The sequence below is a fragment of the Pavona decussata genome, unplaced genomic scaffold, assembly GCF_977016875.1.
Source record: "Pavona decussata unplaced genomic scaffold, jaPavDecu1.1 SCAFFOLD_13, whole genome shotgun sequence".
Classification (NCBI taxonomy): domain Eukaryota; kingdom Metazoa; phylum Cnidaria; class Anthozoa; order Scleractinia; family Agariciidae; genus Pavona; species Pavona decussata.
Window position 1 is genome coordinate 1,462,899 of NW_028145436.1, and position 15,589 is coordinate 1,478,487.

Below are 15,589 nucleotides of genomic sequence, written 5' to 3' on the forward strand. Positions count from 1 at the left end.
CTTTGAAGCGTATTAAAGTTACCAGTGGTATACGATTTCAAGACGTGGAATTAATTGTATGTTTCACGTTCCCACGTTATTTGCCACCAAAATTCGTTTATCGCGATCACAAATTCTTTGCTGGCATTTAATCGAGTGACTTGTAGCTTTGTTTTGTGGATTGCTGAGCGTTTTCACAGTAATTTTGATTCCAGATTCCAGAAATTGTTCTAAATTGGGTAATCACATTGCGTGACTCGCAGCCCACGACATTGTTATACGATACTTATTTTCTTGAAATAACGTAGTAATTACTTTTTATGTCCTTAAGTATGATGTGAATGATAAACAATTGTGTTTTGAAAGCTTTTCGGTTCGTTTCAGTCATTGGGGCGAGATTATCACTGTCGTCTGTGCGAATCGCTATCGACCCAGGGCCGGCTTTAACCACGACATTGCGGTTGACCAGAATTTACAATCCTCACGTCTGTGGTGTTGCGGAGTAAACATTGCTAGTTCAATATTTACATGACGAAAATTTGAGCATTTTGTTCAGAGCCACGCGGGAGTGCACAGTGTCGCTTGGGAGAATAGATTTGGCACAATTAGTTTGACCTCTCGGCGGTTCGTCATTGTTAAGTGTTGAAGCTGTTTCACGTTCTAACAGCGAAGTCTACATGTTTCGATGTTTTCATTACAAAATATGCGAAGGAATGCTGTTTAAAACGTTTCTTGAAAGCTTGGTTTAGACTCACCGTACTACATAGCACTGGAGTTGGTTTGCTTTTTGCTGAACGTCGCATTTAAATTGCAAACCATATTTTCGTATGTTTGTGCTTCCACCGGAATCTCTGCCGTGAACTCTGCCGTGGACAACAACAGACTTTCTTTGCCTGATCTGCCCTTAACAATTTATGCAAGATCGTTTTATTTCCCAATCCAAGCTGCAGACGAAACGGAACTTCCGTTGCTTCACTCTTAACCATTTAAATAACACAAAGCTGTCCTCCAACTCTCGCTAAATGCGTCGGCGTTTTAAAGGACCTCGAAGTTTTGTTCAACCATGTTGAATACTGGATACGTTTTCTGGTTTACAACCTTGACTTCCACAGTCCTTCTGATCACCGCAAGGCCCAGAAATTCAAGGCAAGCAGGTGGGTAATATTTGAAATATCTCTTTTTTGTTGTTCATAATTTAATAACAAGCTTTCAAATTACAACTTTAGGGCACAAACGCTGTTGTGATATTTTCTATACCCCCTCCTTGGAATTTGAATTTCTAGAGATTGAATTTTTTTTTAATTCTAATGTTGTTCTTGTGAACGTGTTCGTAAAATGAGGCGGTTAGGCTGAAAGATTAAAGACAACCGTGACGAATTTTCAAATCATTACCATCAGGCATATGCGCTGAGTAGATTGTAGTAAAATTCGTAGAAGCTGAGTTCCATCCCCAAACAGATTGATTTATTTAATCTCATTAAATTTTCCCATAATTTACATTTACCCTGTGTTTAGCTAAATTATTAAACGTGCACAAAGCAGATATAACGAGGCTTGACGAGGAGTTCATTCGAAATAGTTACTGTGGATTTAAAACAGGAAATGAGAAGGCCGGACAACGATAACTTCAAACTCCTGTTTCCAAATGTGCGGCTCGTCTAACTTATATTTTATCGCTTTTTCATGCTTGGTGACATATTCACGAATTCATTTTGGAATCTGCAATTCAGTGCAGTTTATAGCTTTAAAAAATAAGCGAATTCGCAAACAGATAAGAATATTAAAAGATTGTCGGGCAATTGCCTGGAGCAATTATCAATTTCACTACGGATGTTTTGCCGGACACGTTACTAACCCCACTTTTAAAATACCAAAATTCCCCATTGCCTTAACATTAAATTTGAAAATTTGTCTAGATAGTTTAATTAAGTCACAGGAACAAATCGAAGCTAAAAATTTGTTTTTGGTGTAACGTGTAGATAGGTGTTTTTACACAAATACAGCAATCCCCCGAGTAAATCAACTGGACCACTGCGTTACGCTTCGCTGGCGAGTCACTGTGATTTTATGCTTGCCGACTGCTTGCAAAACTTTGTGTCATTCTCATATCGATGTTTTTACGCAAAGCAAAAAGAAACAAAAAAGAAGATTTCTTGTAGCTCTGTGGTAATAATTCTAGCAGACGATGTTGTGCAAATAAATGCGACTATCATTTGTTTACCGGAATACGGAATATATGGTGTACATATTAAACAGTTCAAATAATTCACGCTTGTGTGAACACAGTGTGAGTTTGCAGCTGGTCAGTGTATGGACCTACAGCGACTTCCCCTACAGGTAACATGCTTTTCAACAAAAAGGTTGATGAAACGAATTTAATCACGTTTACGTGAAGCAGAAAGACCCAGACGCGAAGTAGAAAACTGAAAAGAAAAAATGAACGGAATAATAAAACAGCCCCCATTCGAGAAAAAAAGTGGCACGTTTAGAGTAAAGCAACAAGGAAAGTAGTTGGGAAAAAAAAGACAAGTAAAGGAGAAAAGATATATATATTTTTTAATTTCCCTTTGATTCTCTTTAAATTCTCTTAAAATTTTTGATTTCTCGGGTTTTTTTTTTTTGACGAGAAAAATTAAGGCCGTCCTGAGGCCAACTATAGAGTAAAATTTTTTCCGTTTCGTGTATGCCGCTGGTATTTTCCGCTGGTCTATGTTTACAGCCGAAGCATTTCAGTTGGAAAGTAGTCAGTTCCGATTGAAAGTTATCGCTCCAGCTTGACTTCGGAAACATGATAGGACGACAGGGATGAAATGTGAAGAACGCATGGGTTCTTGGGATAGGTCAGAAAAGTCCTTCCTATAATCGCTATGGATAAGCGCTGTATAGTGAAACCCGTTTAAGAGGACCCCATGTTATGCGGACAGCTTCTCCTAAGTGGACACCGGCTCAATAAGTCCCTAAATTTTTTTTTCGTGCTTACGGTAAAACGAACCGGTATTCAGTGGAACTATAAATTACACTCTAAATTAAATTAAGCCAAGCGTTTTCAGAATTCACCATTATTAGATTATGAGATTATCGCATAATGAATGAATGACTAACTTCATCAAAGTGTCGATGTTTTGTAACATTTTATGAAAATATTTTATGAAAGTTTCCACATAAGCTTCAAAACGAATCGGATCGAAATTACAGCAACCTGACTGGCCATGAAAGTGCTACACTTTTTTTACACTCTCTACTGACCCTTCACCCAAGCACATCTGAAAAATAGCTTCTTACGAGAATCGTAACATTGGAAACCATGGTCTCACTTACATTACTTGCTGATATGATGAACATGTAGGTCGTTAACGTAAACCTTTGATGATATTCTCACATCAGAAGAAAAGAATTCGTGATTGAAAACCATCCAGACCAATGACACAGAAAACATGGAGCATGGGGGATATAGAAGAGCCCATTACTGATAATTAATTATTATTGCGCTATTTATCAGAACCACCAGAACCTGTATTTAAGGGAAACGTTTCTACTCTTCCCTTCACTTTTTCCCTCCTCTTCTTTCCTTTTTTTTTTTTTTCCTTTTTTTCCCTTCTTCTTCTTGAGGTCTTCCGTTGTATTTCACCTCTTACAACATATCTGTTCTAGAAAAAAACAAAATAAGTAAAATACCCAGCGTGAAACTGATCCTGATGAGTCAGCTGAGTAACAGAATCAAAATAAGATCAAAAGAAAGTACGAAAAACCATGTAAAAAAAAAACCCAACCCCTCCGTCATCCCAAACATCTCTCTCACGTGGAACGTGGTACGCATGGGTTTATGGGACTATTGCATCCCGTCAAGCCCTGCGTCCCTGTTTTCCCGCTCTTTCTGCGAAATGCTTTGGCGAGGCAGCCAAAATTGATCATTTCCGAGTTGCTGTGAACCTCATTATGACATCTAGACTAAGTTCAAACCTTTTTATAAGAAAATTAGTTGTGTTTGCATGTGAACATAAACTAATTTTTATAACAAAATCTTTGCACTTGGTGCACTTTCAAAATGGTAACACTTTCATAATGTGTTTCAAAGCAACTCGGAATGGCCTATTAGTTCAGTCTGGTGAATGAATTCAGTATATTTGCTCGAAATTTTTTTCATTCTTTAATACTATTTTTTTTTTAACTTATATTTTTTGATGTTCAATTGATGTTATTGACTTCCATCTACTTTAATCTTTTAGGCACACCAAAAGCTTGTGAAAGTAGACGGCACCTCACCGATCTTCATGGAATCGTTTCTAGTCCTAATTTCCCGGGACCATATCCTGCAAACTCCTCTTGCACTTGGATCATAACTCCCCCACAAACTGCGAATTTATCTTTAAGGTTTACGTCGTTTGACGTCCAATCCAGCTCAAAACAGTGCGGTGGAAGAAAATGCCATTGTGATTTTGTTCAAGTCAAAGAGCTTGATCCGCCACAAAATGCGGCGAGTTTTAGCAACAAATTTTGTAACGATAATCGGCCGAACATGATGTATCATTTGACGTCTAGGGTTAGGATTCGTTTTGTTTCTGATTCTGCTGAAGAAGGCGTCGGTTTTTCGCTAATTTATGAAGCGGTTAGATCGCCAAGCACTGCTTCAGCGGCAGCTTTTGATTTTGCTGGATTGCAAGCTAAGGCCGAGTTGAGATCTGGAAGACGGGGCAGGGCTGCATTACCTGTCAATCATACTGTTGCTACGACGACGTTAGCAGCAGCATCGAGTGACGTTACAGATGCTCCAACATTGCCAGCAGCTTCTCGGAATCTAACCTCTTCTGGTGTTGATATTCCTTTATCTGCATTTACTAGCGAACCGCCAGTGAACTTTACGACTGCAGCGTACAAGGTTGTCCAGCTTACTTCTGAAAATGTCGTTTTACCTTCGTCTGAACAGCCAGCGCCTAGTAAATTTCCCAGAACACTTCCAGCGACTGGAGCAGAACCTCGCAGCAGTATTTGGACAAGCACGGCTCATGTTGTCATGGCCGCAGAGGAGAAAAAAGTTGAAGAGAAAGTGCCTGATATAATCATCCTTGGTCCGTCTGTTCCTGTTGTGATGATATTTGTATTTGTTGTCGCTGGCATTGCTTGGTGGAATTACAAGTTTAATTCTGAAGAGCTCAACAGGTATGCTGTTGCTCCTGTAGATTGAATAAAAGTCTCCTATTTTGTTAGTGTGTTTTCGGGACCAGATCTACGAAGCCTTCTTAAGTTAAAGTGAATGTGACAGAATTTTTTTAAATCTACTTGATCAAATGTTAATGTCGTTCCCGTATGAAAATTTGGGGGAAAAATTTTCCTTATCAATATTTCTTCCCTGCGTTTGAAGAGTAAAAGCATTTGAGTACTATACCGCGCAAGACGGGAGACTGGGGATAGTAGGGTTGTGACGTCAATACAGGAATGCTTGGTCTCGCTGTTTCTCTATCCCTTAGCAGGCCCGTAGCAAGGCTAAAATAACTGAGGGGGCTTAGCAAAATAGTTAAACAAAACTACCCACCCCCCCCCCCCCCTCTCCCCGTTACTAAAAAAAAAAACAACAGACTGATTAGGGAATACAGACTGATTGGGGAGTTTCTAAGATGCAAGGAGAACATAAAAAACCCCAGTAGATTTAGTAAGTAAAACAATAACTTTGCACCTGTATCACCCATTTTGGTACATTTTTTTGCTGTTTCTTTTACGCGGACTACCACCTGAAGTTTCCTAATTTCACGTTTGAAGAAGGACGTTAACAAACGACGGCAAATTTTTCCTTCTCTTTTAAAATTTGGCCTGAACCGGGCAGTCAGAATCCGACTGCTGGAGAATGTTTTCTCTAGCTCTTGAGAGGACATATTTGTGTGGCTTTCTACAACGCGCGAACACTAAATTGTTATAAACTAAGGGGGTCTAAGGACATTGTATTGCTGTAAATGAGCGGATGTCTTAGAAAACAAGTAGTTTATTTCAACAGCTTTTACGGCTTGAGATGGTTGATTTCGATCCATTTTGGTTTTTATTTCCGATTCACAAGGTAGAAGTGCCTTTGTTGCTGTTGTATCAGTAAAAACAAACTGTTCGCGGAGGAAATTGAAAAGTAGTAAACAACTTTTGAAAGGTTGTGAAAAGGCACTTGCAGCGTCAGAGTTCAAGACTGATTGCTGCACATTAATTTGGTTTGATTATTATTTTTTGGCACATCGTTTTTTAACTATTCTGGGGGGGCTCAAGCCCCCCCTGCCCCTCCCCCTGCTACGGGCCTGCTTAGTTGTTTCATTCTGAGTGTTCAACAATCCCAATCCTTTTTTTTTTTTTCTTTTTCTTTTTTTTCCGTCTACTTGATGGGAATAACTAACAGTAAATTGTTTTCTCATCGTAGATACGAGTCTTACGCTCAAAGTAATAGAGTCAAGAGGCATAACAAGCACATGAAGTATATCAGGTATAAATTGTGGTAAAAAATACTCAACTACTGTACCCTTTGAAGTCTAACTCATAGATGCCATGTGGCCTCGGTGGCACCAAACTGTAGCTACATAATGTGAAAAGGTTGCTAAAATACAATAAATCACTTTCTTTAAGTGTCAATGTATTTAGCGCAAAGCACTGTGACTGAATTGGAATTTAGAAATGTTGGTTATTGAGGAGAGGGGGAGATCGGAAATTTAGAGAAAAACTTCTCGGAGCAAGGAAGGGAGCCAACAACAAACTCAACCCACATATGACGCCAAGTCCGAGAATCCAACCCGAACCACATTGGTGGGAGGCAAGTGCTCTCACCACTGCGCCATGATCCTAGATCCCCAAATTCCATTCGATTAAACCTTACTAAACAAGACTCTATTTCTCAAAATTTGACTTAACAAAACAAATTTTGAAGACCTTTTCCTTGTTCATTTGTATTTCAGCACTTTCGGTGTCCGAAATTCACCCGTATTTTTCCTTTTTCAGGAAAGGCAATCTGTACAATAGAATGACAAAGGACTGGAGAGGTCAATCTTTCACCACAACAATTAGGTAAGAATCTCCGTTAGTGAGTGAAAGTGAAAAAATTGAGTAGCTTACCTGATCACGACATTTTCGAATATTCTATTTTCTAGAGCTAGTCCGATGGCTGGAAGAAAAATTTCCTTTGCAGGCAAGCTTCGAGAGATCGCCGAAGGGTACGTAAAATATTGAAACTACTATAATTTTGATGTCAGGGGTTTTTTTCCAGAATGCAGGCAACACTGGTTTACTTTGACGTTTAAACTACATCCCAACCGATCTACTCCCCAGGGTTCTTCCTGTTTCTCTTACGAGGATGCAGTCCGACATGTCCCCGCAGTGTAAAATTTTTTGCATTCTCTTTCCTCCGTACACGTAATACGGACTCCTGTAACAGATCAGAATACGAGTACGAGATTGAATACGAGAACGACTTTCAAATTTTAAATCAGTCACATCTCCAAAAGTCCCGTTCCGTCCCCGTTGTTTACCAACAGCAAAGGAGACCTTAGAAACAAGACTGCCGGGTGTGACAAGCGGTTATCTCAACCACGTAAACTAGAGTTGAAGAGTCGTACTCGTACTCAATCTCGTAGTCGTAGTCAATTAAATCTAAAGGTCCCTATTAAAAAGAACAATCAGTTACTTCCCGCGATGAGAGGGAAATGTATGCGAAATCTGCTTAGACCAAAAACAAGTAACACACCTTTTTGTTTAAGCGAGAGAGTCACTTGATCGCGGAGAGAGTAATATTGACACAGATGGTACTTCAAGAACGAGCAAACACTGAAGCCAACGATCAAAGCTTACTTGTTTTCGGAGACAACAAACTTTAAGCCAACTCTGTTAGGCATCCAGAATGTGTACGTCACTGTATTGTGGACGTCACTGTATCATCATTTCTATCGTCTTTGTCATCGTCGTTTTAATCGGTTGGTTGCAGTCACACAGGCCTCTCTAGCTAACGCTGTGCAATATTAACAATTTCATCGTCAATAGATTAGAATGATGATTGATCCAGCACTGCTTCTGGACATTCGACCGGTAATTCAATTTTGTTTTTCTGTTTCTTTTCATTCAGAGTGCGAACTCCCAAGCCTTCTCCAGCCCATTCAGAGGAAGCCATCCTCTTAAACAAAACGAGCACAGGGACAGCAACTCTCCTTGCCCCCAAAGGGGCTTCTCCTGGCGGAGGTTCTCGACCCAGTTCTCGCCCGGCTTCTCTTCTGGTGAAGGAGGCCTTGCTTAATATGTTTAGCGGAGCAGAGGCTGGGTAAGAAAGGAGAATAACAACCAACCACACCCCTCCCCAAAGAAATCTACCTTTATTGCTTTCGACGAAGCCGAGAATGCAAGCGCAATCTTGCGAAACGAATCAAGTTTTTGTGTTCGTTTTCTTTGTTTCGACGCGCGTTTGCCTCGCTTTCGTTTATAACCGTACACGTAAAATAGTTCCCGGTCTCTGTAAATTCTCGTACCCAGAACGTGTCGCGTTAATCTTGTACTCAGATCTCAGTCGGTTCGAGGACCTGGGTTCGAGATTGGGGTACCGTAAGTTTTTCAGTTTTCTGTTTTTGTTAATATTTTTTATCATACACATGTAAACTAACCCAATAATTTATGTTCCACAAATTTTGGATTTGAGCGGAATTTAATTTAGCTTTCAAAATCAATAAAAATGTTATCTCTGTTGAGGAACACTGCACTTTTTAGTAACGGGAGGCTGGTAATTCAAATTTCTTTTTTTTACTAATGTGACTACTGTATTTATGAATTGGTCAGGTATGTGATGCAGTGAACCATCTGATTAACGAGCCTCGTTCGCAGGAAGTTAGTTATTTCAAAGACGAAGCTGAAGAAAGTCAGCTGGGTTCTTTTTTGCTTACTTTAATAATAGTGAGAATCTTTAATTTTGATGTTATTTCTGACTGCTAACAACTTTATTCGTAAATTTAGTGGAACGTCGGATTCTGGTCCGCCATCTAAACGAGGTTCCAAGCGGGTATCTTTCATAGACGAGGGAGCATCTCAGCCACTGGTGAAACACGAGGCTAGTCCACCGGCAGAACAGTAGGTCCTTTGAACTTTACTGCAGGCTCACATTTTTCAAATAAGACATTGAGACGCACAAGACACAAAAAGCCGGATGGCCGTGAGGGGACTGGGATTTTAGAAAATCGCGCCCGCTGCGAAAAACGTCCTTCAAACTGAAAAAAGAAAAAGAAAAACCTCCTTCACCCTTCACTGCTCGCGACTCCGCGCGCCAAGCAATTTTCATGCGCGTCTGCATGTCCTCCTCGCTATTATATCCCTTAACAAAAAGGTGGCATGCTCGCGGTCTGAAAGGCCGACAATTGATTTCTTATACTTTAAAACCAGTTCGAGATCTCTGTTTGGTTGATCGTGGTGATGTACAAACCGAGATATTTTATCCGTGCGTCTTTCAGAATCCACCAGAAACACGACGCGAAACTAGTAGCAGATGACGAGGAAACAGTTGAAGATGCGCCCGTGAAACCAGGGTTTGTTGTTTCTTATTGATTTATTTTTCTCTTTTATTCCCAGTATTAGCAGTCGAGCCAATCAACTTCTTTATACTACAAAACAGAGCGAGTATGCAAAGTCAGAGTTTTCTAACTGATGAACGTGCGAGCGTGCAGCATGGAAACCCATGCTTTCGTCGCGCTTTGCGAGTTTGAAGAAAAGAAAGTGCTTCGCAGTCTATTCAACCATACAATTCCTCTCTGTTATGAAAGTTTCTGGATCTACACTTTTCAAAGTCTAAAATACCAGTAATTTACCAACTTGGCTAAACTGCGAGCAGTCTCTCTGTTGCTCAAAGATCCGCGGAGAAGAACGCAAAAAAAAAAAAATGAGCAAGCACGAAATTCGAAGCGCGAGTCGCACGCGCGAGATGCAAAGCCGCGACCGCGAGTAGCGTAGGCGCCGGAAAGCGAAATCGCTCGTCTTCCGGCGCCCGCGCACTCACAGCTTCGCCGCTCGCGTGCGCGACGTGCCCCTCGAATATCGCTCAGTTTTTTGCGTTCTTTCACGTGGATTTTCGAGCACTAGGAAAGAGAGACTGTTTGCAGTCTACAACTTAGCGCACATGATATTCCACTTATAACTTAGTTTGTTACGAAACTGTAATTTTGGACTGTGTTTATTTTCTTTAGATTCTAGCCTGGGTGTCCTTGCTTGTTTTAAAAAATCGCACAATCAAATCGTTAGCATAGCAAAATTGTATGCTGCCGAACGGCCAGTGGTAAATATGCACTGCAATATCAGAAAAAAATAAGATGACAATCTCTACAATTTGCGAGTCTTTTGACATGGAATTTCCTCGCAGTGTCTTTAAAAATTTGAAAAAAGTTTTGTAACAATTTCAAGTAATGAATCTTCAGATCATTCCAAGACGCTCAATGGTTTGTATATTTCAGGCGGGTGCATATCCCAGCTATTATTGTGAGACAGCCGAGTGAGGACGTAGACGACCTCGCAGAGTTTCTTACCAGGAAGCAAAGACATTCTGGACATGAGTATGTCAACATGTTAATTTGCCTAACGGTACTTGTACTGTACAGTTTCCAAAGTGGCTCCAAGTGCCTAGCATGTAATTTTACAACAAACAATTCGCTCAACTGACGCCGCAGCAATTGTCGGCGTTGAAAGTTACGTCCGAGAGCTATGATGCATGATGACCGCAGAGAAAACGGATTTCCTCCTTACTTGGAGGGGGTGGGGTGGGGACGGGATCACAGGGACATTGGAAGAAATAAAGGAGAGCCGTGAGTTAGATAGAATCTCTGAGACGACAGGAAGTAATCGAAATAGAACAATATTTTTTTCATAAACGATTAATATGGGAAGGAGGCAGAGAAAAGGGAACCAGAGGTGGCAAAGGAAGGAACTAAATGGGCAAGACCGGAGAATAAAAACAACGGGTAGCGAGAAGTTGGGCCTTCCCCTATCCCCGACCCAATTCCTTACTGTACTTAAACCTGAATTTTGATGTTACTGAACTGACAGGTTTGATCATCCAGAAGTGTTTTGTGCAGAAGAATCCCCGGATTTAGAAGCAGCGTTACCAGAAAATGACGAAGAAGGACCTGGGACGTTTGACGACCTGGAGTGAGTAAAGCATGTTGGGAGTTAAAACAAATAAACGCATAAATCTGCTGGCTCCGGTTGTTAAACTGAAGTGTGGAGAATTTTATCCAGTGGATAAGTCGCTATCTAGCAGATAAAATGTATTAGTTCAAGTGCATTTTATCCACTGGATTACGTGATCCGCTCTTCCGGGCCCCGATATTTGTTGTGTAATTTTTTAATGTACCTTAAAGGAGACGAGCAAATGTTTGGAAACGATTAAATGGGGTATCTAAATTAATCTTCTTATCTAGTCAGACACAGAGTCACACGGACACTGTAGCATGAAACATCGTTCTAGTCACGAACTGGTTATGGTAGTGCCAATCTCTCATCTCAAAAATTCCTTTAACCCTTTGCATGTACTGTAAAATAATTTGCGTTGAAAACAGTTTACGTTAAAAATGTCTGTCTTTTTATAGTTGATCAAAGTATATGCTTAAAGCTCATCTGTTCCTGTCGTCCCATTATAGGTATATTTTCGGCATTTGGTTTCAATTTCTAGCTCAATCATTTCAGTCTTTCATTTGATTTGTCTTCACAGCGACAATTATCCGGACTCCATCTCTGAGGAAATCTCAGACAGAAGCCTGTAAGTTTCCTTGGTTACCGAGAGTTTCCCTCTTTGTTTGGTTTAGTATTCATCTCTTGCATGTATGTGCATGGCACTTTAATCCGTCCCCTCGAAAAAAGAAAAAAACATTCCATTATTTTTGCTAATGTAGAGACCCAGTAGAAATAGTTTGATCTGTGTAGAGCTGTGTTTCAATAGTCATATGTTCGTTTAAACATCGGCCCACTACTCTTCATTGGACAGATTATGTGCTAAAATGTAAGCGCTTATCCCGACAACCTTCTCATTTATTGGACCTAGTTTGTTAGCATGCAGTAGATGAATGTTTGTTTCTGGCTTGCAACCAGCGAGTTCAGAAATTTCCATCACATATAGCGTACGTGGTTTTATTTTTGTCCACAGAATATTTCCCGATCTAGAGGACTTCCTTCTCAACTTAGATAAAGATTCTCCCTATGATGATCCACCGTACAGTTGGTAGGTATCCCTGTGCTCTGGGTTACCTGGTCTGTGCATGAATCACACTAATCACGCGCCAGCCACATGGCCACTCGCATAAATTACCCACGGTACAACACTGTGTTACTAATTTATGTTATTTTCACAGTTAACGAAATCAAATGTAACCCACTTATTAATCAAGATTGGTCTTTAGTTAGAGGCTTTGGGTGTCTCATTGCTGTTGTAGTTTGTTTGTCTCGTCTTGTTTCTTGGAATTTTTTGGCTCTGACCAAGAGAAAGTTTATTTAATTCGGGTTTAACTTGAGATTGAAAAAACAAAAAACAAAAAACAGACTATGCAGCGTGGAAGAGAACTCACTTCTTTTTCGCCTCAAGACTTATGTTTTTGTCGTTGTCAGCAGAATAGACATAATGTCCTTTTCATCGTGGTGTTGGGGAATTTTTCCGCGGATTCTCTTCGATATAAAATTGAACTGTTAACATAAAATTGCGAGTCACGTCATAAATATCTGCATGGAAAGATACTTTTGGCATGATATCATATTAGAGCAGCATCGTTGTATTATCGTAAAGTTTAAATTGTTTGTAGGCAATCAAAATTTAAGAAGTCGTCATTTCTTAAAATGCATGATTACTATACATAATATTGCTACATTTTTGCGTTTCGTTAAGCTTGGCATGTATCATTCATCCATTTTTTTCGACTATAAAATTAGCCGACACTGTTTGTAGGATAGAAAATGTAGCTGTTTAGACATATGATGACGATGACGATGATGATGATGATGATGATGAAGATGATTTGTGGACAGTATTTGGATTTTTCTATTTTTATTTTTCTTGCAGTCAGGATCACGTCAGAGACATTCTAAGGAAAAGTTATGGTGATGAAGCATTAGGGAGCCTGGGACCGAATACTGTGCTCAGTGTTCCAGACGGTACGTAAGATGCAACATATAACACGGTGGCGGGTTATTCCGAAGGTGACCGAAGATTTCCGAGGGCAGTCTTGCGTCTTCCGAAGAATCAGGCAATGTCCAATTTTGTAAGAAGTTTCAGTGAAATAAAAAACGCGCGAAGGCGAAGACTACGAGGGAAATTAAACTTAATTCGTACAGGCAAAAAGGAAACTGATTAATTTTTAAAATACTATCAATGCATTTATTTTTTGTGTGTAGAATTCCTTGGGATGATACGCGGCACACCTCAGTCCCACGCTAAAGTGATGAGTGACCCAGATCAAGTTGATGACGTTGACTAGATAGTGACGTCAGTTTCAAGATGCTATTGTACTGCTGGAGTTGTCATGGGAACATCTCTCCAAAGAGCACACCATGGAAACTTGGAAAGTGTTCGGTTTTGCCATCCAGTTGGTGGAATTGATACGTCAATGATGTGCGATGGAAGTGAATTCTCCTTTAAAATGGCATGGAGTCGAGATTGACAATCCATCAAAAAGAGAATTATATAAAGCGCATAAAAAAATATTGGACAACTGTGTGGTTTTGCAAACTGGTAATTTAGAGATGACATAAAGAAATGATATAAGTTCTTTTTAGAGATGCTCTTTTATACTTTTTACTATTAATATATAGAATTTTTTTCTGTTAACGGTGTTATTGTTTTCACAAATTAGATAGTGGAAAATATGTGGCTTTTAAAATACTACATTCTAGCTTTCTCACTCCTTGTAGCTTCCTTTTTTCTCTCGAATTTGTCCTCCTCAAGCCGCCAAAAAAGTGCTAACAGTAATTCTTTAAGTGCCCACTTTATACCCCCTTGCATCATTCAAAGCTCGCTGTTTGCAACTACAATTAAGGTGATGTCAACAAAACAGTCATCTTGTTTTGCTATTCTGTTATTATGGCGTTGTATATAGGTGCAATTACAAATCACCAGTAGAAAGCGGCGGTTTTCAATGGTGTGTCGTAAAACCGAAACCAAAGTAATTTTCTCTGGCCAGTCACACAAAAGCAAAAAGCGCAATGAATCAATCAGGACTCGGATTAAATTCTCGTAACGGCCGGGCACCAAGCGCGTGAAAATGCGTGCGAGCAAGTCACGAGTGGTTTTGGTTTTGCTTCTCATTGGTTGAGAAAGTTACCGGAAAACCACAGCATTTTGCAATGTGAATCACTTTCGACACTCAATATTGAAAACTGCTCGAACTACAGGGATTTTGTTGCGATGTCAGCAGAGCGACTGCGACTGCAAACGTGAGTTTTAATCGCGCTTAAGAACGCTACAAGAAAAAATAGTAACTCATCGAAAAAAGCAATGCATGGGGTAAAGCTTATTTTTAAATTTGTAATTGATACTTTTGGCGATTTGTCCAGAAACACTCTCACTCACTCCTGAGGAAAGAGAATAAAAAAAAAGAATTTTTTAATATTTGTTTCATGTTTGTTCCTACATTTTTGTTCCACTGGTGACTCTACTTTCATATCAAACTGGCATGAAAATGTTGTTTTTTCAAAGAGGACGAAAACTGAAAAACCGAGAGAAAAAAACCTGGAATGGTACTGGTCCAACTGAAGCGATGTATAGATGGGAAGGGAGGGGATACATAGTCCTATCCTTCACGCCAAAATAAACAGAGGCCACCCACCCTCCCGCCAATGAATGTCGTCTGTGCACGTTCTCAATTCTTCTGCGCAGCTTGCTGCTTAGACTTGCCTCAAGTCCTCTTCTTATGCGATGAAAGTGACCGACTCCCAATAAAACGAACTTTAAGAAAGACTCTTAACCTTGCTGCTAAAATGGGCAGATTAGTTCTGCTCGTGTTTTCTCATAGACAGAACACCATTACCAAGAGAGTTAATGAAGTACACCTCTGATTATGTTACTCTGACTAAAGGGTCAAGTTATGATTCTTGTTTCGCAAGTGGGCACTGAAAATAGGGCAGTGTGACGAGACAGCTTTCTTCCCCATTAGGGTACTTTTGAAACTTTTTGGCATGACTGTGCCACCCAGTTCTCCATAACATACTGTTGGCTGATTTTATTTTTACATCCGACAAACTCAAAGTCAAGATGAGCATCAGAAAAAAGTGCATTGCGAACTTGTATTAAAATACTAAAATAAATAATTTAATTAGTTTTAAAAAAATCTCATTGATAGACACCCTTACAGGGATTTGCGCTCTTAGTTCACTCAAAGTAAAAGAAAAGAAGTGGCTATAACCTTCAAGTGGAAGAGTATTCTATAGTTTCATATTATATAGCTGAACTGGTCGAACCGGGTCTGCGCTGAAAAGGAGCAATATGATTGCCTCCCTGAGATGTCCGAATAGTCTTTTACGGATCGCTAAGATGGACCACTTGCGTTATAACGTGCGTTTGAAAGGAGCAAAGTGTTTCAATTTTTACTGTTTAAACTGTCATGTTGGAGTTTTACTACGAGAGCGACGAATTTTATTATCCAGA

The 15,589-nt window shown here is 39.9% G+C and overlaps 1 protein-coding gene across 1 annotated transcript; it reads left to right on the plus strand.

Annotated features, from left to right (window-relative positions):
• The first annotated feature begins 308 nt into the window (after nt 1-308).
• On the plus strand, nt 309-14,563 carry LOC146487806 (uncharacterized). Its single transcript, XM_085127405.1, has 14 exons — nt 309-1,133; nt 4,206-5,136; nt 6,371-6,433; nt 6,943-7,008; nt 7,092-7,154; nt 8,060-8,251; nt 8,935-9,048; nt 9,426-9,500; nt 10,419-10,517; nt 11,008-11,109; nt 11,672-11,719; nt 12,104-12,178; nt 13,010-13,101; nt 13,342-14,563. Exons 1-14 carry the CDS (start codon nt 1,043-1,045, stop codon nt 13,422-13,424), a joined length of 2,094 nt encoding a protein of 697 aa, XP_084983531.1. The 5' UTR covers nt 309-1,042; the 3' UTR covers nt 13,425-14,563.
• Nucleotides 14,564-15,589: the final 1,026 nt, after the last annotated feature.